The 25291-nt window shown below is 27.5% G+C and overlaps 10 protein-coding genes across 10 annotated transcripts; 5 read left to right on the top strand and 5 right to left on the bottom strand.

The window, feature by feature from the left end:
• Window positions 1-493: 493 nt before the first annotated feature.
• Phum_PHUM140170 (protein C20orf11, putative) lies at window positions 494-1546 on the bottom strand (the record flags this gene model as incomplete). Its single annotated transcript, XM_002424593.1, has 4 exons — window positions 494-670; window positions 781-978; window positions 1066-1262; window positions 1429-1546. The coding sequence occupies 4 exons, from the start codon at window positions 1544-1546 to the stop codon at window positions 494-496; spliced, it is 690 nt and encodes a 229-aa protein (XP_002424638.1).
• Window positions 1547-2036: 490 nt separating this feature from the next.
• Phum_PHUM140160 (Cylicin-1, putative) lies at window positions 2037-4113 on the top strand (the record flags this gene model as incomplete). The annotated part of the gene is made up of 3 exons (XM_002424592.1): window positions 2037-2366; window positions 2586-3668; window positions 3763-4113. 3 exons carry the CDS (start codon window positions 2037-2039, stop codon window positions 4111-4113), a joined length of 1764 nt encoding a protein of 587 aa, XP_002424637.1.
• A 389-nt stretch (window positions 4114-4502) lies between these two features.
• Phum_PHUM140150 (ubiquinol-cytochrome-c reductase complex core protein 2, putative) lies at window positions 4503-6225 on the bottom strand (the record flags this gene model as incomplete). Its single annotated transcript, XM_002424591.1, has 5 exons — window positions 4503-4808; window positions 4922-5135; window positions 5236-5447; window positions 5531-5939; window positions 6170-6225. 5 exons carry the CDS (start codon window positions 6223-6225, stop codon window positions 4503-4505), a joined length of 1197 nt encoding a protein of 398 aa, XP_002424636.1.
• Window positions 6226-7223: 998 nt separating this feature from the next.
• On the top strand, window positions 7224-9758 carry Phum_PHUM140140 (uncharacterized protein; the record flags this gene model as incomplete). The annotated part of the gene is made up of 7 exons (XM_002424590.1): window positions 7224-7593; window positions 7737-8018; window positions 8123-8434; window positions 8555-8788; window positions 8914-9354; window positions 9451-9572; window positions 9747-9758. The coding sequence occupies 7 exons, from the start codon at window positions 7224-7226 to the stop codon at window positions 9756-9758; spliced, it is 1773 nt and encodes a 590-aa protein (XP_002424635.1).
• A 1155-nt stretch (window positions 9759-10913) lies between these two features.
• On the bottom strand, window positions 10914-16776 carry Phum_PHUM140130 (uncharacterized protein; the record flags this gene model as incomplete). The annotated part of the gene is made up of 13 exons (XM_002424589.1): window positions 10914-11148; window positions 11232-11514; window positions 11587-11921; window positions 12023-12176; window positions 12297-12514; window positions 12612-12897; window positions 12973-13224; window positions 13315-15058; window positions 15222-15426; window positions 15498-15853; window positions 15926-16172; window positions 16296-16474; window positions 16555-16776. 13 exons carry the CDS (start codon window positions 16774-16776, stop codon window positions 10914-10916), a joined length of 4716 nt encoding a protein of 1571 aa, XP_002424634.1.
• A 585-nt stretch (window positions 16777-17361) lies between these two features.
• Window positions 17362-18579, top strand: Phum_PHUM140120 (uncharacterized protein; the record flags this gene model as incomplete). Its single annotated transcript, XM_002424588.1, has 4 exons — window positions 17362-17406; window positions 17620-17816; window positions 17908-18122; window positions 18200-18579. 4 exons carry the CDS (start codon window positions 17362-17364, stop codon window positions 18577-18579), a joined length of 837 nt encoding a protein of 278 aa, XP_002424633.1.
• A 284-nt stretch (window positions 18580-18863) lies between these two features.
• On the bottom strand, window positions 18864-20267 carry Phum_PHUM140110 (NADH-ubiquinone oxidoreductase 24 kDa subunit, putative; the record flags this gene model as incomplete). The annotated part of the gene is made up of 6 exons (XM_002424587.1): window positions 20206-20267; window positions 19904-19963; window positions 19751-19813; window positions 19471-19658; window positions 19129-19336; window positions 18864-19034 (listed from the first exon to the last, which is right to left on the bottom strand). Exons 1-6 carry the CDS (start codon window positions 20242-20244, stop codon window positions 18864-18866), a joined length of 729 nt encoding a protein of 242 aa, XP_002424632.1. The 5' UTR covers window positions 20245-20267.
• A 222-nt stretch (window positions 20268-20489) lies between these two features.
• On the top strand, window positions 20490-20753 carry Phum_PHUM140100 (membrane-associated protein, putative; the record flags this gene model as incomplete). Its single annotated transcript, XM_002424586.1, has 1 exon — window positions 20490-20753. The coding sequence occupies one exon, from the start codon at window positions 20490-20492 to the stop codon at window positions 20751-20753; it is 264 nt and encodes an 87-aa protein (XP_002424631.1).
• Window positions 20754-20998: 245 nt separating this feature from the next.
• On the bottom strand, window positions 20999-23397 carry Phum_PHUM140090 (uncharacterized protein; the record flags this gene model as incomplete). The annotated part of the gene is made up of 5 exons (XM_002424585.1): window positions 20999-21026; window positions 21446-21747; window positions 21835-22014; window positions 22101-23005; window positions 23226-23397. 5 exons carry the CDS (start codon window positions 23395-23397, stop codon window positions 20999-21001), a joined length of 1587 nt encoding a protein of 528 aa, XP_002424630.1.
• Window positions 23398-24361: 964 nt separating this feature from the next.
• Phum_PHUM140080 (uncharacterized protein) lies at window positions 24362-24613 on the top strand (the record flags this gene model as incomplete). Its single annotated transcript, XM_002424584.1, has 1 exon — window positions 24362-24613. One exon carries the CDS (start codon window positions 24362-24364, stop codon window positions 24611-24613), a length of 252 nt encoding a protein of 83 aa, XP_002424629.1.
• Window positions 24614-25291: the final 678 nt, after the last annotated feature.

The following is a 25291-nucleotide window of genomic DNA, read 5'->3' as shown; positions in this document are numbered from 1 at the left end:
ATGCATTTTTATTAATTTAATCATCACAAAAGTGACAAATGACAAATACACTATTAAAAAAAAAAGATTAGTTAATATTAAAAAAATTCTTTTTCTTATATATATATATATTACTGGTAAAATAATCACCAAAAGCAGTTAAACTGAACATATAATAGAATAACTGCAAATATTAATAATTATTTTAAATTACTTCTAAATCGTTAATAGTTTTTCTTTGTCCATTATATAAGGAAAACTATTTAATTTAATTATAACCTTATAAAAAAAATTAATATAACAATTTTGCACTTATTAATTCCATTTAATTTTACTCATAATAATATAAGAATTCATTTTAGTTTTTTATTTGAGGAAAAAAAAAAAAAAAAAATTTCTTATAAAATTAAAAGCATTTTTTTTTTTCCGTACAGGCAGGCAATCACTCGGTGCATCTCTATGATATAATAGAAAGGATTTAGTCACCTACATTTACAAACTAATTTAATTTTATTCACTTTGGATTTGTTATTGTTGCATTATCTAAATCACTCAGTCTAGGAAATTTAATTCTTTTTTTATCTAATTCATCTTGTGCCCATAAAATTACTTTAAGTAAATTTGATAATTTAGGAGTTGTCGATTCTCGATTTTCCATTTTTAAAATGGCTGCATTTAATTCACTAGCTATCTGCTCGAAAAAAAAAATAAATAAAATTTGGAATTAATTCATTATATAGAAAAAAAAAAAAAAATAATTTGTAAATAATTTCATTAATGAGAATTAAAGTTAGAACTTACTTTTTGTCTATGAGATGGTTGTAAAAGATCACTAAAAGGACTAGATAGAGGTTCTTCAAAGGCAAGAAGTGCTAAAGTCCTTTCTAATTCAGCAAGAGCATTTGGATCTGATTCTCCTGCTTCACTTAATTGTTCTTGGGCAAAGTGCAAAGCTTCTTCTAGTTTGTTTGCTCTAATTAGCTCGATTAAATGCAATTGCTATGTAAAAAAAAAAAAAAATAGTTTTTTTAAACAAACCTTAAAACAATTATTATTTATTTATGGTTTTAAGCATTAATATTATACCTGCAAATGAAAATACAAATATCTATCACTATCTAATAGTTCAGGATGTAATTCATTAACCATAGCAGTGGCTTCTTGTATTGCTCCATTTTGAATAGCATCTCGAATTTTAATTCTTTCATCTAACGAATCTAATGCTGTTCCAGGAGAAATGCCAGACTCCTGTTGAAATTTTTCAGCAGCTTCTTTAAAGCCCTCTAAAATTTCCAATTTTATATATTAAGAACAAAAATAGTATTTGTAAATAATTTTTCTCATAGAAAAAAGTTATTGTAAAAAAATTTAAATTAAAAAATAGTGGATAAGTGAAAGTTACATAGAAATATTTTTTTTTTTTTTTAAATAATAATTTCATTGACCAACCTGTCACTAAGTAATTCATAATTAATTTATTAATATCTGATCTTTGTATATGAAGACTTTCCAGTCGATTCATCCAGTCATCTTTGGAAATATTTTCTTGTTTTTCAGAAAAACTCATTTTGCAATTACAAAAAAAAAAAATTTATAAAAAAAAAAAAAAAAAAAAAAAAAACTATAACTTTGAAATTTAACGAAAGCCAAAATAAATTTAATTAAATTTTCTGTCGATATTAAAATAGAAAATTTATTTCATTAAAGAAATTTTCATTTATTAAAAATAACATCTAAAACTACTATAATAACTAAAACATATAATGCAGGTGTTAATTATCATTTTGCAATGACGAGAATTTTAGTATCTTTGTTTCCTACCAAAGCCTTCTTGATACCATGAGTATGAATGGCATTTTATTGTCAATGTTGAGGAAATTAAATATTTTTGAAATTGAATTTTATAACAGTAATTAAATAATAATATGTAATTTTGTAAAATAATTTTTTTTTTAAGTTGTATTTTTTTTATCTTTTAACTGTATGTTTTGTTTAAATTAATTCACTTTTAATGAAGTTTAATAAACTTTAAAGTTCTTTTTGTTAGTCTGTTACCAATGGCAAGTAAACACAAAAAGGAACATAAAAAACATAAATCAAAACATAAAAAAGAGAAAAAATATAAAAAACATAAAAAAGAAAAACCTAGTAAATATACTACTAGTTCTTCTTCTTCCACAAGCTCTGATGATGCAGAATTTGAAGAAAAAAAGTTACAGAGAGAACAAGAAGAAAATTTTTTGGAATCTGCCATCAGCAAAAGCAATTCCTCTAACAAGGATAAAAAAGTTAATATTTCCAAAGAAAGAGATGTGTATAATCCGAAAACTAACTGTAGAGAATTAAATCCCTATTGGAAAGATAATGGGACAGGTCTTCCATTGAATGTAAGTATTACCTCTTTCTAAAATAATTAAAAAAGATATCAAGTTTTATTAAAATGTAATAATACACAATTCTGATAATTAAATTAATTTATTTATTATATGGCACATTTTTTAATGATAATTTACAATTTGTAAATGTATATTATTAATGAGTAGACTTATTTTAATTTTTTTACCTTTCAGCTTTTAAAATAATAAAATATTTTTTCTATTTTTAAGTTACCATCTCGAAAAGATAAAAATATGTTTTTAAAGCCAGATGAAGAATCTAGTGTACAAGTAAATAATTTTTGGCAAAGATCTTCTCAGGGAAATTGGAAGAAAAAAAATAAAATTATTGACACTGATCTTGAAGAAAAAGAAATTGTTACAAATAGTTCTGACAAAAGTGAATCTGAAAAAAATAAAGTTGTAACTAACGATGAACTTAATAAACTCGGTGCGAAAATATTAAAGGCAGAGATTTTGGGAAATACTGAATTAGTTGAAAAACTCAAAGCTCAATTAGAAGAAGCCAAATTAGCCAAATCTAATCAAGATCCTCAAAAATCTGGAAATGAAAGAAAAGAAGTTGTCGTTTTAACTGATACTCAATATACTAAAAAATATTCCAATAAATGTGATCCACCTCCGACTAAAAGGCAAAAATTGAGTATGCAAGAAGCAATGAATGACAAACACTCTTTAAGCAATTTGGTTAGTTTTGATTCTAAATTTTTTTTTCATAATTATTTAAAAACTTTTTTTCATTTTTTAAAATTTTTAAATTTACAGTTTGTAATGGAAAAAAAAGAAACCAAAGCAGATTATGTAGCTCCATCTCGATTAAAAGTGAACAATTTGGATGAATTAGATGATGTCTATTTGGATGCGACAACTTCTAAGAAATTCATTGAAAAAAATGAAAAGAAAAAAGAAAAAATGAAAATGCAAGAAGCTTTGAAAAAACACAAAACATTAGAAGGATGTAACATGTGTTTAGACAATCGAAACGATACAAAACACTTGATTGTATCAACTGGGAACAAATGCTATTTATGTCTACCTCAATTTGAATCATTAACTACAGGTCATTGTATTATTGTACCTATTCAGCATGAAGCTTCTTCTAGAAAATTAGATGAAGATATTTGGGAAGAGTTAAAGACTTATCAACAGTGTTTGACTAAAATGTTTTCGGAAAAAGGAATGGATACAATTTTCTTTGAAAGCGCCAGATCATTTAATCATTTTCCTCATTGTTATATTCAATGTGTTCCGTTGGAAAAAGAAATTTGCGATTTGGCACCCATTTACTTTCAAGTAAAATTTAATTTCAAAATATGTATTTAATAGTTTAATTTTCTAATTTTTAATTATTTAATTTTTCCTTGAAAATTTTTTTTTTTTTTTTTAGAAAGCATTGTCAGAGTCTGAAACAGAATGGAGTAATAATAAAAAAGTAATAGATTTTAGAAATAAAGATTTAAGACGAAGTATTCCAAAAGATTTGCCATATTTTGCTGTTAGCTTTGGAACTGATGGAGGTTTTGCACATATTATCGAAGATGAAAAACTATTTCCAAGAAATTTTGCAGAAGAAATTATTGGAGGAATGCTTGATTTGGATCATAAAAAATGGAGAAAACCTATTAAAGAAAGTTTTAGTGCTCAAAGAGATAAAGCACTCAGTTTTGTTAAAATGTGGAAAAAGTATGAATTCAATAATGATTCTTCGAAATCATCAGATTCTGACTGGTCACCATAGGACTCATTATTAAAATTATCTGATGATAAAAATTTTTTTCCTTTAAATTAAAATTTGATTCGAATCCCTGATTGTATAAAATTAAAAAAATAAAATAACACATTTTTATTTTATTATAATTTTTATTCATCACAATTTACATTTGCTAACTGATATAATTTACAATTTTCTATTTTTAATAAATAAGAAGGTTGACTTTTTTTATTTATTAATTACCATTTATTAATTAAATCTTTAATGGATGAAAATGTTAAATTTTTTTTCCCCCAACAATCTCGATTGATGTTCAACCATTTTCGAAGATTAATTTCTTTTTTTTTTTTTTTACTTAATAATGTAAATACAACAAATTATTTTGACATCTATATAAAAGCAAAATTATGAAGACATTACAAATCGGATAAGTATGGAACTTCTCTTAAATCTCCTCTTGCAGCCATAGACATATTTTTCTTAGATAATGCACTTGCTGCTTTGCTAACATCAGCATAATTAATTTTATCCAAAGCTTCAGCCAATAATGGTCCAGGAATTATTACATCACCGCCAAGCGACTGATTTACCATGTCTTCAACAACATAATCAGATTTTTCATATGAAGACAACAACTCTAATTTTAGCATAACTTTGCCTCTTTTAAAATCTTCCTCTGAAACTGTTCCACTTTTCAAAAGCTTTGCAGCTGGACCAAGTGTCTGAAATAAATTTATTTTCTCGTATTTAAAAGAGAAAGAAACTTTTTTTTTTTTAGTTTATAAGTTAAAATATTTAGTAATTGTGCATATGTAATGAAAAAAAAATTTCTTACTGCTCCAATATTTGAAGCTGGTCCTGAAATTACAATACCAAAAAGTCCATTGTCAGTGTAATTAATATTAAAGCAAGTGGCACCGACATGTTTTGCAGGGCCAACTACATTTTTATACAGAGGAGAAGGTGATCCTCCCCAAGCAACACTTGGATGAGTACCCCAAGCTTTCTGCAAGACAGCATATGCTAATGCTTCTTTTAAATCTTTTTTTCTATAAATTTATGATAAAAAAAAAAAAAATTTATCAAATTAGTACTAAATACATAAAAAGAATAAAATATTATTATTATTAGTATTTGAAAAAGACTAACCCAACTCCTTCAGTTGCAATGGCAACATGAGCAAAATGTGAGTTTTTATTTTTTCTTATTTCTCCCCCATAATAACGTGCATTTCCTGGGCTTATATCATTTGATAATAAATTTAAGCATTCAGAAAATTGAATTAATTCTTTATGGTCTACATTGTGACCAACAACGACACATCTATTGGATGTAAATCCATCTGAGTAAAATTCTGTCAACTAAAGTAAATCAGTAAAATTATTTTAAGGGAATTTTTTTTCATTTTCCTAAATTACAAATTTTTTTTTTTTTTTTTTTTTACCATGTCAGAAGTATGAGTTCCAATATATTCTTTATCGACAAACAAGGAATTGCCTAAGCCTGTTCTAAAACAAACTTTGTGTAAAGATTCAAACAATTTTGCAAGAGGTGGAACCACTCCAATTTCATATTTCAAACGAGGCAAATTGTCGCTAATTTGCCAATGCTTGAAAGCTGGGGAGCAGGCCACTGCATTTAAATACTTCAATGCACTGTTAATGTGGGTTCTTGTTCCTACAACATTAAATGCAGTAGTTTCTCTATCTCCAGTGCAAGTTAAGTGAACTCCTTGCTGTGCTAAATTTCTATGAATTGCAAAACCAGTGCAAGTTCGAGTTGACCATCCAACCATTGATCGTATGACATGAGTAACCCCAAGATTTTTGTTTGTTTCATGGCGAGGACCAGTTCTTAAAATCAACAAAAAATTTTTATTGATAAATATGATCTTGAAGGAGAATTAAAATACTTTAAAAATTTACAAATATTAATTTTTTTTTTATCTCTTTTTCTTAATACCATACAAAAAATAATTTTATGTTTCTAACTAATCGATGCTTAATTAATCAACCTGCATGATATTAATAATAAAAAAAAAAAAAAATGATCAACTTCAAAAATATAATTTAAAATGACATACCTAAAAGCAATAGTAATTCTTGATAAAGGACCACAGTTATCCATGGAGCTCACCATAAGTTTATTTTTTAAAACCGTGCATTGTATTTCGGGAGAATTTGACGACTGCTGAGGCTGTTCTGCAGCAGCAGCTTGGGCGGCGAAGCCCCTCTAAAATTTTTAAAATTTAATTAAATTAAAAAATTTAAATTATTATGCAGGTGCTAAAAAAATTTTAGTTTTTAAATACATTAATCAAATTCGGTAATTTTTTTTTATTTTTATTTGGAGTATTTATAAAGTTAACCGTTAACTTAAATAAAAAAAAAGTATATTACCAAAAAAACATATAATATTTACCGTGGGCAATCGGGCTAAAGAACAATTAATAGTTCTTCCAGCCATACTCATAGTGGTCAAAACTTCAGACGAAAAAAAACCTAGACAAAAATGGCTGAAGATTTTGCACAGCTGTTTAAGATTGCTGTGTGTATTAATTTTAAAATTTTCTTGCGATAATTTCACGATGTAATACAAGGCGGTGTTTTTCAAACGATTTTTAATGTTAGGTAAACGAACTACTAAACTGATAATTAAAGTAATTTTTACAAAATATAATTTCTATTAATGGTACGCATTATTTTTAAAGAATTACATTTAAATTTCAGCATAATTATTTTACAATTTAATTTTTTTTTTTCAATTTATTATGTAACATGAGAGATTAGGATAAAATTTTTTCCGCTTATATTTAGCGTAAAATTTGTTTCGAATGTTAGTGTATACATTATTAAATTTTAATAAAACTTGATAGTTTGATAAAAGATTATCAATTTTTTTTTATTATGTTTAAAATTTGCAAATTCTTAACTATGATTTTTTTAAATTTTTTACAAATTTTTCTGTCAGCATTTAAATTATCGTTAATTTATCGGAATCATGAAATCTTGAATTTTATCCATTGGAAATTTTTATGTAATTACTTGAAATTTAAAAACTAATTTAAGTAAAAATTCCGTTATTATTCTGTTATTTAATTTTTTAATTACAGAATTAATAAAATAAACTTTGTAAAAATGACTGGGAGGAGTTCTGCATATTCACCTTTACCTCAGTCCAATAGTGATTCAGAAGGTTCTTCAGAAGAGTTACACATTTCGAATGAAAGTAAAATTGTTAATAGGATAACAAAAACTGATCCTTCGAAATCTGAAAAACCATTTAATAATCATAAATCTAATGCTATAAATTACAAGCTTTTAGACACTGATGGTGATATAGGAACCACTTTAATTAGATTTCATTCTAATACAGATGAAGTATCAATATTAAAACCTAAAAATAATAAAGAAATATTTTCTACTACTAGAAAACTCTGTTTTGTGTTTTCTGTTCTCTTGTGTATTTTCACAACAGTTGTATTTGTCTGGTTTTTGCCATGCAATGGTACTTGTTTTCCTAAATTACTCAGTAATAAGATATTATCATGGGATCAAAAATTAAATAACATAGGTAAAAAAAATTTATTTATAATTAAAAGAAAAAAAAATTTTTTTTTTTTTGTACTAAAATAAATCCTTTGTGAGTAGAATTTTATGGTCCGATCAGTTTAATCACAGATACTTCAAACAGTGCCCATAATTTGGTTTTTTTCACAAGAAGAATTTCAAATGTAGGACTAACAAATAATTTCACAATCAAATCAGGTTTGACATCTATTAAAGGTGAAAATGGTTTAAAATTATGGAACATAAGCTTAGATAAAATTCCATCGGACATTGATTGTAAATTAATTGATATTACATTAAACGGTTTTAACGACTGCCTCTTATTCGGAACTAATTTTTTAAAAGCAATCGATTCAACCACAGGTATTTATTTTTAAAAATTTACCATTATTAAAAGTTACATTAATAAACATATTTGAACAATTTATCCTATGTGAATAATATAAAATAAAATTTTTTTTTTGTAGGAATGAAACTATGGGAATTTTACAAATACACTAGAGAATCACAAACGAGTTACTTTTTAGATTTTCCTTTGATAATATATGATGTGAATGGTGATGATGTACAAGATTTATTAACATCATGTTCATTTATTTATGTTAAAGAACAGACTCATTCTGATCAGACATATCAAAATTATTTGATAATTATTTCTGGGAAAACTGGAAGAATAATAAATAATCCCATTCACATTAAATTATGTACAGCAATTCATAATTTAATGTTTGAAAATGAATACACAATATCATACACTTGTTATAATTCTACTAAAAAAGGTTTTAATAAAATTTAAAATAAATAATTAAACAAAAGAATGAATCAAGTTTTAAAATTTAACTTCATTTCTAACATTATGTAAAATTTAATCGATATATATTTTAAATTAATTGTTTCAGAATCTCAACAGACTATAAGTTTAAACAGTTTACTACAGAGTTTAGATGTTGTACCTGAAAAAATAAATTTAAACAAATTAAAAATAATTCATCAACATCAGAAAAAAATAAAAAATCCGATTTTTATTAGCGGTCGTAAAGTTGTCGTGGAAAATGAGGGTCACTGTCCGGAAAATTGCAGCATATCAGTCAATATAAAAGATGATGATAATAATAAAAATAATTCTGTTTACAGTTACAAAGATAAAAATATATATTGTAAATAGAAAAAAAAAAATTGATCCATCGATTGTTAGCCGAAAAAAATATTTGATTAAATTTACAAATTTTATTATTATTTTTAGGTGTCACGCCAAAAGTGACAAAACCTGACGGAGGAAATCGTCTCGTTTTAAAATTTTGGAAATGGGAATCGAAAAAAAATTTTAATAATAATAATAATAATTTTACTAGTCAACCTACGGTTACGTTGAAAACAATACAAAATGAATTGAAAACGACGACTAAAAAATCAAATCGATTCGACGTCACAGAATATTTCGACAATGAAATGCTTCAAGAAAGTGAAACAAATTATCAGAGGAGTAAAAGAGGAGCAATAAATAAAAAAAAATCAAATTACGACGAATATTTAAATAATTCTAATCAATATTTACTACACGTCATACGTGAAACGATAATAAGCATAAGTTTAAACAATAGTAAAATTATTGTTAAAAATTTATCAGAAGATAAAATCATTCAAATTTGTTTAAAATATAAAAATTGCGAACCGGATGTGGATCGTCAAAAAAACTCACGTGATTATAAATAATTTTCCCAAATAACATTCTGAGTATGTGTGATTTTTATTTAAGATCCATAAAAATTTTATTTTTTTTTCTTTTGTTTTATAGTTTTGTTGGCTGATATAAACGGAGATGGAAAAAAAGAATTGATAACATTTTCATCGAAATACGTACGAGATGATTTTCAATCGAAAGGTGGAAAAAATTGGCATTTGCAAACGACAGTTAAAGTTATTACTTTGTAAAAAAAAAAAATGTTTTATTATTTAACGAACTTCAAGAACCTCTCTCTTTCTCTCTCTCTCTCTCTCTCTCTCTCTCTCTTTCTGTTTTACAAAATGGAAGGAATAAACCTGTACCGGTTAAAGATTGACTTTGGTTTTTTTCTTTTTATTTGTGTATAGTCTCAGGTATAGAATTAATTTTAATTTAAAAACCAAAAAAAAATTTTATTTAAATTATTTTCAATTTATTTATTTATCGTTAATTTATTATTATTTATTTATTTATTTATTTTGTTTAAAAAAAAACAAAATCACGACTGTGATAATAATAAAATTTTATTTATTTGATGTTTATTAATTACTTGTGTCAAATATAAATAAAAAAAAATTTCTTTTTACTTTCGATCATGACGTATCGTTTTTTTCCTCTCCCTATTATTATTATTATTATTATTATTATTCCACCATTAAACACGACATTATTTGTCGGGGTTTTTAAGTATTTATCCCAGGTTTCTACCCTGATTCCTTAGGGACAAATACTCGAATTTCGGTGGTGCCACTTATTATAAGATAGATCCACATCAATTCTTGAAGGTCTTCCTGAGTCCATCTTTATTCGATGGGAACGATTTGTCTCCTGAACTGGGCTCCAGTGACTAACATCTTTGGAGTGGCCAGGGTCAGAAGCAGTGAAATTCACGTTCTCGTCGAGCTGCCTCAGGTCGACAGTAGAACAAGATTTTTTTGTTTTTGGTTCTTACTTTGTCTTGTTCTCATTTTGCTCTTTAAGCCAACGGCACGTGGTGTTCCCAAGCGGTCACCCATCCAAGTACTAACCACGCCCAATGCTGCTTAACTTCGGTGATCGGACGGGAACCGGTGTGTTCAGCATGGTATGGCCGTTGACTTTATTATTATTATTATTATTAGTTAAATATAAATAAACAAACCATAAAGAAAAAAAAGGAATGAATTTAGGATTTGAAATAATAATAATCATTTTTTTCGGTTTTTATTTTGCCATTTATTTCGATTCAGTATAAATTATAAATCAATTGTAATACATAAAATTATAAATTTGTAACAATAACACTATATATATAAAACGTTTACGTTATATAAATAATTTACAATATAAACTTTTTTTTATCATTTCCGGTATTTTTTATTTTATATAAAAAAATAATTATGATTTAACAAAAAAAAAAAAAAAATTTACTAAAAAAATACGATTTTAAACTTTTTTTATTATTTTTATTGAGCCAACTGAGCGAAGAATTAAAATAAAAAAATTTCCTATTATTATTATTATTATTATTATTATTTTATTTTATATTATAAAATTTATTGTTTTTTTTTTTTAGAGTCTTGATAATTTTTTTGCCGGTTTTTAAGCATGTGTTGTAGCGTATAAGTTTCAGGTTCGAAAGCAGGAGGATATTCGATTCCCTGATACGTGATCCTTTTGTTTCCCTGACCGGATACCTGACCGGATTGAACGTTGTGGCTCACATTCGACGACGTATTAGAATTATTATTATCGAGTGTCATTTCGAACGCTTTTTTCATCGCGTCGTTTCTAAAAACAAAAAACAAAATATTTTTTCGCTTTCTTTTTTTTTTTAGAAAAAAACGTTGAGAAGGACGAGCATCAACTCTTACCGGCTTGCCGTGGTCGAAGAAACGGATGAAAACGATGATGATGATGACGTTGATGTTGATGATGATGATGATGATGATGACGACGATGAAGAAACACCGCAATTTGGTGGCGAATTATATGCTGCTGCTGCTGCTGCTGTTGCTGCTGTAGGATTTTTCGATACTTCAATAACGTTTGACGAATCTTTATTTTTACTTTCTCCGGAAGGTTCATCTATTTCAGCTATCTTTGGACGGTTGATTCTAATGTTCGATGTCGTCGGACCATTTTGTACCGAAACATCTGAAATTGATGAACGGATGTTAAATTCTTTTTATAAAAAAAAAATTTCCCCCCCCCCTGTCCGTCCGTTACCTCTGTTAAAATTATTCATTTCCGGTCTGGATCTTCGTTCTTCTTCGTCGTACTCGACTGTCGTCGAAGGTTCGCCATTACCCAAATCGTTCGACGTTGAAGGCCTTTCTTGAGGTTTAACAATGGATCTCTGACGTTCCTCTTCTTGTCTCAATAAAAATTGTTCGAGAGTTATAAACCCGTTTATTTCTTGTGCTCGATTTCTATTTGTTCGAAAATTATCTTCTTGCATTGTTTGCATGAATTGCTCTAATGTTAAAAACCTGTTGGAATCTCCAACGTTTCCCCCCTGATTTCTAAGCCTTCGAAATTCCGTTAATCTTTCTTGCGTGACTCTGCAGGTACATAAATAAATAAAAAACCGATAATAATAATAAAAGCAAACTAAATAAAAGAAGGAAATGCACGTTATAAAAAAAGAGAGAAAGAGAAAAACCTGTAATCGGCCATTTCCGGATGTGCCAAAGAAGGATTCGACGAATGTAACGGTTTCCTCGAAAGTTTTGGAGGATCCCTCACATTTCCCAAATTTTGAATCGTCGACGTTTCCACGTTATTTTCCAATCCTTTGACTTTGGCTGTAGATTTTCCTGAAAATCAGTCACCAACGCACAAAAAAAAAACCATAATTTTAACAAACACTTTTTCATTTATACAAAAAAAAAAAAAAAAAAAATTTTCAAATTCACATCATCAATTCATCATTGTACCAGTTTTGGTTGGTAGTACTGGAGTTGGATTTATTCTTCTGTAACTTCTAAAACCTGTTGTCGGTACTGGAGTCGGAGAATTTCTTTGTCCCAAAAATCTCAAATATTTCCTATCTAAACTAGCTCCTCCCTGATCCGACGATGACGTCTCACTCGCGTTTGAATTTTTTCTCGTACTTAATTTTTTCAACGATCCGAATCTTCTTTGCATTTCGTTGCTGAAATTAAATCGGGGGGGGAGGGGGGAAAGGTTAATTTCTTAATATTTTAATCGAATTATTTTCTCCCCCCCCCCTTCTTCCCTTCTACAATTACCTTTTCTTCGAATCCGACGCCAAGTTTTGATGACTTCTTGCCGGTTTGGGAAGTGACGATGACCCCAATACCTTTTTCATTTTCGGACTCGTTGGAAAACAAGTTTCAGGTTCGGGTTCCGTATCCGAATCGTCGTCGGAATCAGTTTGACTAAAATTAACAACGTCGGGTACTACTACTACTCCTCCTCCTCCTCTTTCATCCTGATTCGAAATGGCAACGTTTATCGAATCCAACCACTGTTGTAAATCCTCTTGCGAATTTGCCGCAAAATAAAAAACCGTACCTGAAATATTTAAAAAAAATTGATTAATTCCCTTCTGCGAGTATATATATTTAACGTTTGTGTGAAAAAACCAACCCGTGTGATAAATTTTAAATGAATAATCTTTCGATTTGACTTCTTCCGCGAGCGTACAAGTAAACCCTGGCAAATGTATGAAAAGATCCGCTTTTGTGCTTTCCCTACATTTAAACCCGTAAAAATTGGATTCTTGCAAAACGAAAAAAAATTTCGTCCAAGAAGCAACGGCCAAACCTCTTCTGTTACGATAATAAAGGTATCCGCAATTTTCATTCGGAGTTATTTCTTTCACGCTAACATTTCGTTTTTCTAAAACCAACAAAAAAAAAAAAACAAAAACACTAAAATTATAGTGACAACGAAAATTTTTATTTTTAGAGATGATTGATTACCACTCACTTGCAAGCATGGCGTTTTTCTTTCTCATCGAACGGGGACTGTTGACGTTCGTCGCTCTTCTACCCAGAGTCAACATGGCTTTAAGACTTTCCAAAGTGCTCACAGAATTTTTAGTCTTTTCATTCGAACAAGAACCGAACGATGATGATGATTTTGACGTTTTTTTACGTTCCGATGGAACGGATGATGGCATGGGAGAAACGGGTTGTAAATTTAAAGGTAACGAAGGGGTTTCAGGCATCATCGTGATGAGGGGTGCGGATATGGTGAGTCCTTTTTCCACGGTCGTCGAATCTTTCCCCGGTTTCTTATTGACGATTTCGATAAAATTTCCACTTTTGATGCTTGGAAGTTTTAAAAAAGTACTATCCGGTCTCGGCGGAGGTTCCGGTGGTTTTTCATTATTCTTATTCACGACGCCATGATAGAGAGCATTATTATCATCAGAAGATGAAGAATTGGGAAGTTTCGTACGCGGTTTAGGCGGGAGGGGATATAGATTTTTATTTGAATCCCCCGTCATTTTACTCTTTCTCTGAGCCGGTATCGGTTTAAACGATTCTTTTTCATTATTATTCGTCGTCGTCGTAATGAGAGCCTCCGCGGACATTTGATCCTCTTCCTTGTTAGATTCCATTTTGCATTCATTTTGATTTGATTCTTCCGAGTTGATTATTTTTGTTTCGTCCGTTATGTTTAAGCTCTCGCCTGATGATATCATGCTGATGTCATTTTTATCTTTAAACAACGTTTTATCAAAATTATTATTATTATTATTTTCATTTATTTCATTATAAAATTTATTATTATTATTACTATTATTTGTTTTAGATTCGACAACATCTTGAAAATTTTTTTTCCCGGTTGAAATGAAAGGTTCTTCGTCGGATGATGATTTATCATTTAAATTTAAACGTTTCACGTTTTCGACGGCGGAAAATATTTCTTTTACGCTGTCGTCATCCGATTTTCTTTTCATTTCGTTAATATTTTCATTATTTACATTATTGCAAACGGATATATCACAGATTTTATTTAAATTATTTTTTTCACGAATCGATTTCCCCATCAAATTCAAATTGATTTTATTTCTAACGGTCGGGGGGTTCATGTTTTCTTTTTTTTCAAAATTTTCAACCAATTCCATGACCTTTCCCGGACTTTTAACAATTTCAATTTCCGTTGAATCCTTTTTACTTTTATTTATTATTTCCGATTTGAAATTTTCAATAACTCTTTTCACTCTGTCCGAACTTCCTTCTCTCACCAATTTATCGATCGTTTCGTTCGATTGAGTATTCGAACAACATTCCATGTTATTGAAAAAAGCATTTCTTTTAATTTTATTCAATTCCGTTATGCTCAAATTTGTCGTTTGACTCGTTAAATTAACGCAATTTTTTTCATCCGAATCATTGTTTGTTAAATTTTTTTTATTTTCACTTTTCGTTTCTACGGTAGTCGATCCGTCGACGTCCGGAACGGCAGCAACAACAACAGCAACTTGGGAATTTTTCTCCTTTTCCGTACAAATAATTTTATCATTTTTTATTTCATTATCAAATTTCGACAAATCAAATTTAACACTACCGATTCTTGTTTTAGTAAAAGGAACACAAGAAGTTGATCGCGATGAAGCCGATGCAATGGAATTTCCTAAACTGGCCGATTTATCTCGAAGTTGAAACATTTCGTTTATGTTTCCGTTCTTACTTCCTACATTTTGAGCACTTGAATTATTTATCTGACTATTGCTTTGATTACTTCTCCAAGATTTTTCCAATTGAAGTTCTCTCCAAAACTTTATTTATAAAAACAAAATCATTTTTTTTTTTTTTTGAATACTATTAAGTAAATAAATTAAAATACAACAACTACAAAAAAAAAAATTGAAAACAAATAAAAACCTGTTCACTTTGAGCAGAAGGTCTTGGTGGTCCGGATAAAGTAAATCTTCTTTGTATGGAACTTCTTGGTTTTGTAAGAAACAACCTCATTGATAAAGGACTCTGAGTATCAGAGGTTTGTCCAAATTCTTCGTCAGAACTACTAGAAGTTCCCGATGGTTCCAATGACAAAGACTCATTATTTTCAACTTTTTTCGATAAATTTCTAGGAAATAAACAGATAATGAATTTGACCTTATTTTTATCATTCAAATTGTTTAAAACAATGAAACGTACCTGGTCGTATCAAAATCAGGAATCGTGAGTAATTCTGGCCTTGGACTTGGCAAATTATCATTCCACCTTGAAAATGGTAATGCTCTTTTCCTACTAGGCAACCTGTAAGGCTTCATGTAAATTTGACCATACATTTTTACATGTCGAGGCCTCCGTTTCAAAGTAAGCAATAAATCATTTGGACTTTCTTCAAAAAGAGCCAAAACTTTTTTCCTAGACCAACCGACAACTGTTTGATAATTAACTTGTACTATTTCATCACCCTGTTGAATTTTTCCAGATTGATGAGCAGGAGAACTTAATTTCATGTCACCTATTTGATGAATACCATGAAAACTTGGCACAAGAAAGAAATCCTTAAAAGAAAGCAATTTTATTATAAGTAAAAAATGTATAAGAATACAGATAAATCAAAACATGATTCTTACCAGTTCTTCCCCTGCTTTTTTCTTAATGGTAGCTAAATCTAATGTTGCTGGTTGAAGTATCATTGGATTTGTTATATTTTGTATGATCGAATCAGCAAGATTAGCTAATTTGAAAGAACAATTTCGAATTTCAGCAACAGGTCTTTCGGCAAATCTGTCTCTTTGAGCACTTGTAGCCATTTCAAGACTTAAATTTAGCAATTGCGACTTATATTCTGTATACTGAATTTCTCCAGCAAAAGGTGGCCTTTAATTAAGAATTTAAAAAAAAATTTTTTTAAACGAGATATAAATAAAGTTCCATTTTCCCATATTTATATGTTAAAAAAATAACAAGTACTAGATAAGTTTAAATAAGTATTAAATTTACCTGTCTAACCAAGAAACTAAAGGTTTTACATGGTGAATTACATTAGCAACATCAGCCATTATTTGAGTAGGCACAGAAGAACTTTCAGCTTGATCTCTAATTTCGCTGTAAAGGCTATGAGCAGCACAAGACAATTTTAAGGCCAGAAGTTGCAGATTTTCTCTATCCAACTCATAATGCTAAAACATTAAATTACAGTGAGTTTACAATTATTTATTACATAACATAAATTACAAAAGTAACTATAAAAAATACTTACAAAATTTCTCAAATGCTGAACAGCCTCCAAAATTAACTCCTGGTGTCCCAATTTAAAAACACCAAGATGTGTCAAATCATCTGGAGTTAAATTGAGAAGTTGCTGCCCATTAACTTCATTATTAGAAAACCAATGTATGTAAGACACAATACAGTTATCTAAACCCTTAAGCCACTCAGTAACTTGTTCAGGTCGCCATTCAGCAACACTCACGTAAGCCATTTTTATACTTTAGAGGTATAATAGGTATATAAACAAAATTAACAAGTACTTTATGAAAGACATTTTTTATTAATCAGTGATTTTCAAAAAAAAAAACAAAAAACAAATCTAAACATTTTAATTAAATTAATTACATTAAATAAATAGCACCATATTTACTGTTCTTAAATTTTAACTATTGCAATAAATTATAATATAAAAAAATAATAAATTAGCCTTAAATCTAAATTATAATTAAACCTATAGTACTTATCTAAACTAATCATTGTCTAACTAAATTGTATTGTAAATTAATGCAGGGCAGCCAACATAAAGAAATTACAGTGAATAATTATTTTACCGTAAATATTTCCATCCGTAAAAATTAGTTATTGTAGTTTTGTTTAATTTTGTTATTTTAATAATCTTTTGTTAAATTTTTAAGACAACATGTTGTAAATTTTGCACTGCGAGGCTCATTTTTTATTCAGCTATGTGACAGTTTAATTTTACATAAGTTTTTGTTTACCAGTACACCGTTACTATAAGTTTTATTTACTTGAATTAAAGTAGTTTAATTTATAATTTTTTATTAATTTTTAAATCATGAGATACGCACAATTGGTGGTTGGACCTGCAGGCAGTGGAAAAGTAAATATTTTACATTATAGAATAGTTTTCGATAAGAATATTTTATATTTTATTATAGTAAAATTATCAATAAAGTATTTTTTACTGAAAAAGAATTTTACCATGTGATTATTAAATTTATTAAAATCATTAATAACATGCCCTTAACATAGCAAAACATCAGTGACAAAATTAGCAAAACTAATAAAGAAATTTTTTTTTTTTTTTTTCCAGTCCACTTATTGCTCGATATTAAGTGAACATGCGAGTAGTGTTAACAGAACTATTAATGTCGTTAATCTTGATCCAGCTGCTGAATATTTTAATTACAATCCATTGGCAGACATAAGAGATTTAATTCAAGTTGATGATGCAATGGAAGATGAAGATTTGCATTTTGGTCCAAATGGTGGTCTCATCTTTTGCATGGAGTTAGTAAACTGAATAATTTTTAAATATAATTTTTTTTAATTATTACACAAATAAACTATTCAAATTTAATTTTTACTTAAAACTTTTTAGATACTTGTTAAAAAATAGTGAATGGCTCAAAGAAGAATTAGGAGACATGGATGACGATTACATTTTATTTGATTGTCCTGGACAAATAGAATTATACACTCATATGAATACAATGAAAGAATTAGTTGATTTATTAGAAAAATGGGGATTTAGATTATGTTGTGTGTTTTTACTAGATGCACAATTTATGGTTGATGGTGCCAAGTTTATATCAGGTATTATATTTTTTTTTGCATAAATTATTTATTTCGTAAAGTTTTCTGTAATTCAAAATCCAATTTTTTTTTGTTAGGTACAATGGCAGCTTTAAGCGTTATGATTAATTTAGAACTCCCTCATGTGAATATAATTAGTAAAATGGATCAATTGAAAAAAATTCAAAAAGCTCAATTAGATGGTTTTTTAGAACCTGATCCTCATTATCTCCTTGGATCCCTAGAATCAAAATCTTTATGGAGTGGAAAATATAGGTCACTAACAGAAGCAATAGGTCAAATAATTGAAGATTATAGTTTAGTTAGATTTCATCCTTTGAATATTAAAAATGAAGAAAATATCGGTGACATTCTTTTAACTATTGATAATATTCTTCAATTTGGCGAAGATGCCGATGTTAAAACTCATGATTTTGATTATCAAGATGATAATGATGATAATATTGGATATGACTGAGATTTATAAAAATAAATATTAAAGTTCTCATGTTGCATTATTTAAACATAATAAAAAGGGAGACTAAAAATTATACATTAATTTTTAAATAAGCTTTTGTAATATTTTTATGTATACAGAAAACAACATAAATTTAATATTTTTTACACTGAAATCTTTCATATATTTAAAAAGAAATTCTCTAAAAAAAATAAATATACCTAATTTTAGGATATTTAAAGTTAATTGTAAATCACATTGATTTAAAAAAGATTATTAAAAAAAAAAAATAATTAATTGTATATTTACAAATCAGATCTCACTCCGACTCCTGGTCCTGGTGGTTCTGTAGTTAAAGACGTTAGTCCTCCATGTGGTTCACAAGAACATCTCCCACTTTGAGGTCCTGCTTTAGGTTTTCTACCATTTGCTAAATCCTCTAATATCTGATTCATGCTTTCTTCAGTTAAATCTTCCTGTTGATAATAAAAAATCAATATCTGATGTAATACTCCATATATGATTTTAAAAAATTGAGATGTTAAAACTTAATTTCAAGTTTAAACCTACATAATAATCATCATTGATTTGTACCATAGGAGCATTAACGCATGCACCAAGGCATTCAACTTCTGATAATGTAAATAATTTGTCTTTGGTCGTTTCTCCAACATTAATATTTAATTTCTTTTTAATTACATTCATAATGGAATCGGAATCCCTTAACCAGCAAGGAGTTGTAGTGCAAACCTGAATGTGATATTTTCCCATTGGTTTCCTAAGTGAAAAAAAAAATATTGTTGATAATTTTTAATAATAGTTAAACTTTTTCCAAGTTATTTTATTTTATTCAATAAGTAGAATAAAATAAGGTACAAATTGTCTTTAACAGAGATAAATGTTTATGAATACCTCATATACATGGTGTAAAAAGTAGCAACTTCATAAACTCTCATTTTGGGTAAATTTAAAATTTCTGCTACTTTATGCATAGCAGATATAGGTAGCCACCCATGTTGTCTTTGAGCTAAATCTAGTAATGGCAAAAGTGCTGCTCTTTTATGCCCCTCAGGATAAATAGCCATAATAGCTTCTGCTCTCTAAACCAAGAATCAATGTTATAACATATAAAAAAATTATTTAATAAATACTTATTCTATAAAAAAAAAAAATAAATAAATAAAAACTTTACCTTCATATTTTCAGGAGTAAAATCAAAATTGACATCAGGGTTATCTTCTGGTGTGTCTCTATGCTGGAAAAATTTTTTGTAAAATTAATTAATATTTATTGTAATATTTGATTTATTAATATTAAAAAAGAATAAAAAAAAATTTAAACTTACTACAAATAAATTATCAGAATGCCTGCTGACGGAGGTTTGTAGGCTTCTTGTGCCTAGCCTCTAAAAAAAATAAAGAGAAAAGTTTTCAATAAAAATTATTTAAATATATTAAAGAAAATTACTGATTTTTAATGATTTTAATAGATAAGCAGTCAAAGTAACAAAACAATATGAAGTAGAGGTTTTTTTTGACAAGTTGGAAAGTAAATATTTACTCCTTAGATAAAATGAAAATTTAAAAATAATTTATTAATTAGAGTACTTTAAAAAATTAAATAGATTTATCATAATTTAAAATTTACCATCACATATTTTCCCAGCATCTGAAAATTGCTTAACATTTTGATTTTTCTAAATACTTTTCCCTACCAGACGACAACAAATTACAATGCAATGCCTCCGAGATTTGAAACCGCGTTCTTAATACTTATTTATCCTATGACAATGATGCTACTATCATACTGAGTTAGTGTTTGTTTTAATTTTTAAGTGTAATTTAAAAAACAGTTATATTAAAACTGAATTATTTTATAAATCCTTTTATATTAATTTCTGTCTTTAAAGTGATATAAAAAATTTTTCAAAAATGGCTACTATGCCAATTAATCCTAAACCATTCTTGAACAGTTTAACCGGTAAACCGGTCATGGTTAAGTTGAAGTGGGGGCAAGAATATAAAGGGTATTTAGTGTCTGTAGATGGATATATGAATTTACAGTTAGCTAACACAGAAGAATACATAAGTGGTCAACCTACAGGTAGTTTAGGAGAAGTTTTGGTCAGATGCAACAATGTACTGTACATAAGAGGCGTTGAAGAAGAAGATGAGGAAGGCGAAATGAAAGATTAAAATGATACATTTAAATAAACAAAAAGCGAAACATTAAATTTTATAATTTGCAATTAAAAAAATTGCTCTTCACTCAGATAAAATCAAATATGTGTATTTGATTTTAATTCACAATCGAAATGAATTGTGAACAACATAAAACACATTTAAAGTGAACTTTTTATTTTAAATGCTCAATTTATATATTTTTTTTTATACATTTGTGCTATTTTCAAAATTTTTGTAATTTATAAAAGCAATAGAAATTAAACTTGCTCTACTCTCTTACTAATACTAATGTGAAAAGTACAATGTGAATTTGACCAGCGAATAATTTTTCCTTTATAAACATTTAATTACTTTTTTTCATTTTATTCTTATTTTATAAATAAGAAAATTTTTTAACATTACTAATGACTTGAAAAAAATTTTTTTTTTTTTTTTTAAATCATAAAAATTGTAAATTAAAAAAAAAATAAAAATTTTTTTAGTTTAATTTTGATGAATTTTTTCAATTAATTTTTTACTCGTCAAACCTTAAACCCTGCATTAAAAATTTTAAAAAAAATTTAAAAAATTATTTAATTAAGTTATAATATATTTAAAAAAATTAATGTTTCATTATTTACAATTTTTTTTTTTTTTTATAAATTTTAAAATAATTATTCAAAAATTATACAGCAGGGCCAGAGGCTGAATCTTCTTCTATGAACGTCTCACAAACTTCAGCATTTTCTGGAATTTTACTTAAATTTTCCATTGAAGAAGCAATCGTTCTTAAATGCTGAATTCCACTTAACAATGATCTCAATGAATTTTCAGCCATGTTAGAAGCCATTCTTAATTCTTTAGCTAATTTGTGATTTTTACTTTCTCTTGATTCCAAATTGTGCGATTCAAATTTACCTAACCTAAGATTCATATTTTCTGATCTTAACATAGAGATTTCTGATTTAAGCGATTTGTTTTCCTGTTTTAATTTATAAACTAAATCCTCAGCATTTATTGCTCTTTTCTAAAAAAAAAAAAAAAAAAATAAATAAATAAAATAAATTATTGAAGTGTAATTGGAATTTTTTTATTAAATTAATTAAATTCTTACTGTTGTATGTTTCAAATTATTTTCGACTTCTTTAAAAGCAAATTCTAAACTTGCTGCTTCTCTTTGGTCTGTACTTTGTAAATGTTCAAGTTCCGATTCTAATAATTCAATTCTTCTGTTTTTTTCAACTATTTGACATCTTAATGAATCTACTTCCCTTAATAATCTATCATGTTCAAACTAAAAAAAAAAACAATATCATATTATCGCATGGCAATAATAATTTTTTTTTTTTTTTTAAAAAAAAAAAAAAAATATTAACTTACTCTAGTGGTAGTCGTTTCGGGAAATGTCACATTATTTGAATGTAATGGAATATTCCCTCTATTATTTTTTAAATTATCATCCATTTCTTTTTTGATAGGACCATCGGATAAAAAATCAGGAAGGCTTTTTGACACTGTTTCAGGAGGACCTTGACATCTGCTACCACAGCTTTTATCTTCAACTGGTATGGTTAAATCAAAAGGAATATTAGGTAAATTAGGATTAGATTCATTGGTATTGTCATAAGAGGGAAGGTCAAGAGGGACAGATGGAGAAGAAGACATTTGTGGTCTAGATCTATTTGAATGACTAGATTCATTAATTTCATTTCCATTATTTCTTCTTCTCGCTCCTTTATTTGTAAAACTAACATTATTATCATTATTAAATTCTAAACTGGTTCCTGCATTGAGAGTAAAATCAGGTAGCTTATCACTTTTAGAATGCGACTGAGAAACAGATCCAATATTTCTTACGCCTAATGTAAAATCTGGCAAGTTATTCGAATAAGAATTTAGAGGTTGTCTAGATTGATTATTACTTCTATCAGAATTAGATAAAAAATGAATGTTTTGGTGTTCTAAATTTAAATCTGGCAAATTTTGAAGATTTAAATTATCTATATTTATAGAAGAACTACCATTGAGGTAACATTGTTCTATAACCAAATGATCTTGAACAAAATCTGGCAGGACTGATGACACATCATTATTTCCAATGACTCTGGAATTCCCTTCTGATTGACTTCTGCTTGACCTAGGATCTGTTAAATGGGATTTTGTTGAACTTAGACTAGCTGTTGGATATACTTTTTTTCTGGCACCTTTATTCCTTTGACCAGATAAATCTTGATTTAAAAATTTTTTAAAAGAAAATGGATTTTCTTCCTTTTTAGCCGGAGACTCTGAAATTAAACTTTTTTTTTTTAATTATGACGGAAAATTTTTTTGAATGGTTTTACTTAATTGAAGCAAGGTCAAAGTAAAATAATTTTATAACTCTTTTAAAGCGAGTTGTTGAAAATTTCGGTTTCATACATATTTCAAAAATTAGACTATTTTTTTTTTTAAAAAAAAAAAAAAAAAAAAAAAAAGATAAATTAAAATTATCGATATTAAACATACCATAAGAAGATAAATAAGATTCCATTTCGTAATTTTCATTTTCAGGTTGTATAATTCTTTCATTAACTGAAGGATTTAATTCTTCATTTTCAGAACCAGAAACATTTTCTGGATTTGGGTTACTTTCATTTTTAAAGGAATTAGAAGAATTATTTGCGTCTTGTTCAGCCATTTTTTAGTTTTTCATAATTTTTTATTCTGAATGAAAACATAAATGGTGGCGTTTCAAAACAATACGGATTAAATCATAAGAGGTTCCTTTTATTTTTTGGAAATAATAAAACGTCCATAATATGAAATAATTCCATAGTTAAAAATATATTACCTATATTTTTTAAAAAATTTAAATCTTTAACTTTTTGTCAATAAAAGAAAAAAATTTTTTTAAAGTAATCAATTTTATTAATTTTCTCGAGTCACGCTTGCGCGAGTCGTTAAAAATTTCAATGGTCGAAAGTTCAATTGTTATTTATGGAAATTGATTTTTCGTAAATATGGGAGCTTAGTTTTTCCTCTTGTGTTTTACCACACCTTGTGTGGAACAAAATGTCACCTGAAAAAGAGTAAGTTGATAAATTTGATTTATATTTTTAAAAAAAAGATGTTAATTTTAAATGTGCTACTTATTGGTAACACAGAAAAATGCCCATCACATACAGGCGTGCATTCCTATATTAGAAAGAAAATATTTTATTAACTTGTATTAACACAAATATATTTTTAACACAATAATAGTTTTCCTATTTTATGAATTTTGAATACGTAGGTTTTATATGTATCAAGTTGAGATTTATTATTATCTGAAAAAGAAGCGTCTTCACATAATTAAAATAAGAGAAAGGTGAAGGTGCCAGCCAGCCCACCTCTTAAAACAAATTCAAAATTTAATCATTATGTTAATTTTATATGTTAAAGACTATATATTGTTAGTTTAATAATATATATATTAAGTTTTAATTGTTCTGTGTAATGAATGAAGAGTTACATAAAAATTATCTTTTTTTTTTTTTTTTGCAGAGCCAAAATGGCGCCCCAAAACAATACAATTTTGTCAGTTTTTGACAACTTCAATAATAACTTAAATAATATTAATCAACTATTTATACTCATTGCAATAAATAACACTTCTACAAGCAATGAGTTTAGCTTTACAAGATTGGAAATGGGAACCACTAATTGATTCCGATTTAGATAAGTGGTTGCTCATGAAAGATGAAGAATCGGAAAAGGAAATAATTGATCCCTCAATCAAAGCACATGATTATGGAGCATCAAATGATGTCTCAGTTAATGTTTCAGGCAACTGGATAAATGATAGCAGTTGTGAGTATAAATTTTTTATATCAGTAAAGGAAAATCTCGAGTTCATTATATTCAACCATAATTAAAATGCTTTTGTTGCATCATTGAAAATTATTTTAATGGCAATTGATTGATTGATTGCAATTCATCTAAATTTTAATTAACATCAAATTTTGGTCAAAACTTATTATTCTAAGAAATAAATAAAATCCACACCTTAAATATTTTTGAACCTTGACCGTCATTAGCGCTGCTTACGGTAAAAAGAACAACTACTAAATTTATTTCCAGTAAATTTGTTTTTTTTTTAAACTTGACTGGAATTCGTTTTGTCAATGTCATTATTATTTACCTTTTTTTTTTTTTATGAATTTTTACAGTTGCTTATTCGATTTATTATATTTATCTAATAAGAAACTCTTAAAGCATTTTGTACTTTTTTTTATTTTCAATGTAATGAAGAGAAAGAGGGATAATTGTAAAGGAACCCACTGAAAAAAGAAAATTTTTTTTTTTTTATTAAATACCTGCAAGTTGCTTAAGGAAAAGATAAGTGAAAAGAAATATTTAGAAATTGCATTATGAAAAATGTACTGACTGGTTTTTAAAGGTCACACCCAGGAATTACAGTATCTGGAGGGGTCATACCAATTCAGTACCACTTTAGAATTTCAAAGGATTTCACGTGAAAAATTGTTTGAAAGTTTTTTTTTTTTTTTTGGTGACGGATATGAAGGTTTCACATTGATGAGTTGTAACGTAAA

The sequence above is a fragment of the Pediculus humanus genome, genomic scaffold (genome assembly GCF_000006295.1).
Source record: "Pediculus humanus corporis 1103172107486 genomic scaffold, whole genome shotgun sequence".
In the NCBI taxonomy this organism is placed as follows: domain Eukaryota; kingdom Metazoa; phylum Arthropoda; class Insecta; order Psocodea; family Pediculidae; genus Pediculus; species Pediculus humanus.
This window is presented reverse-complemented; position numbering and strand designations above follow the sequence as displayed.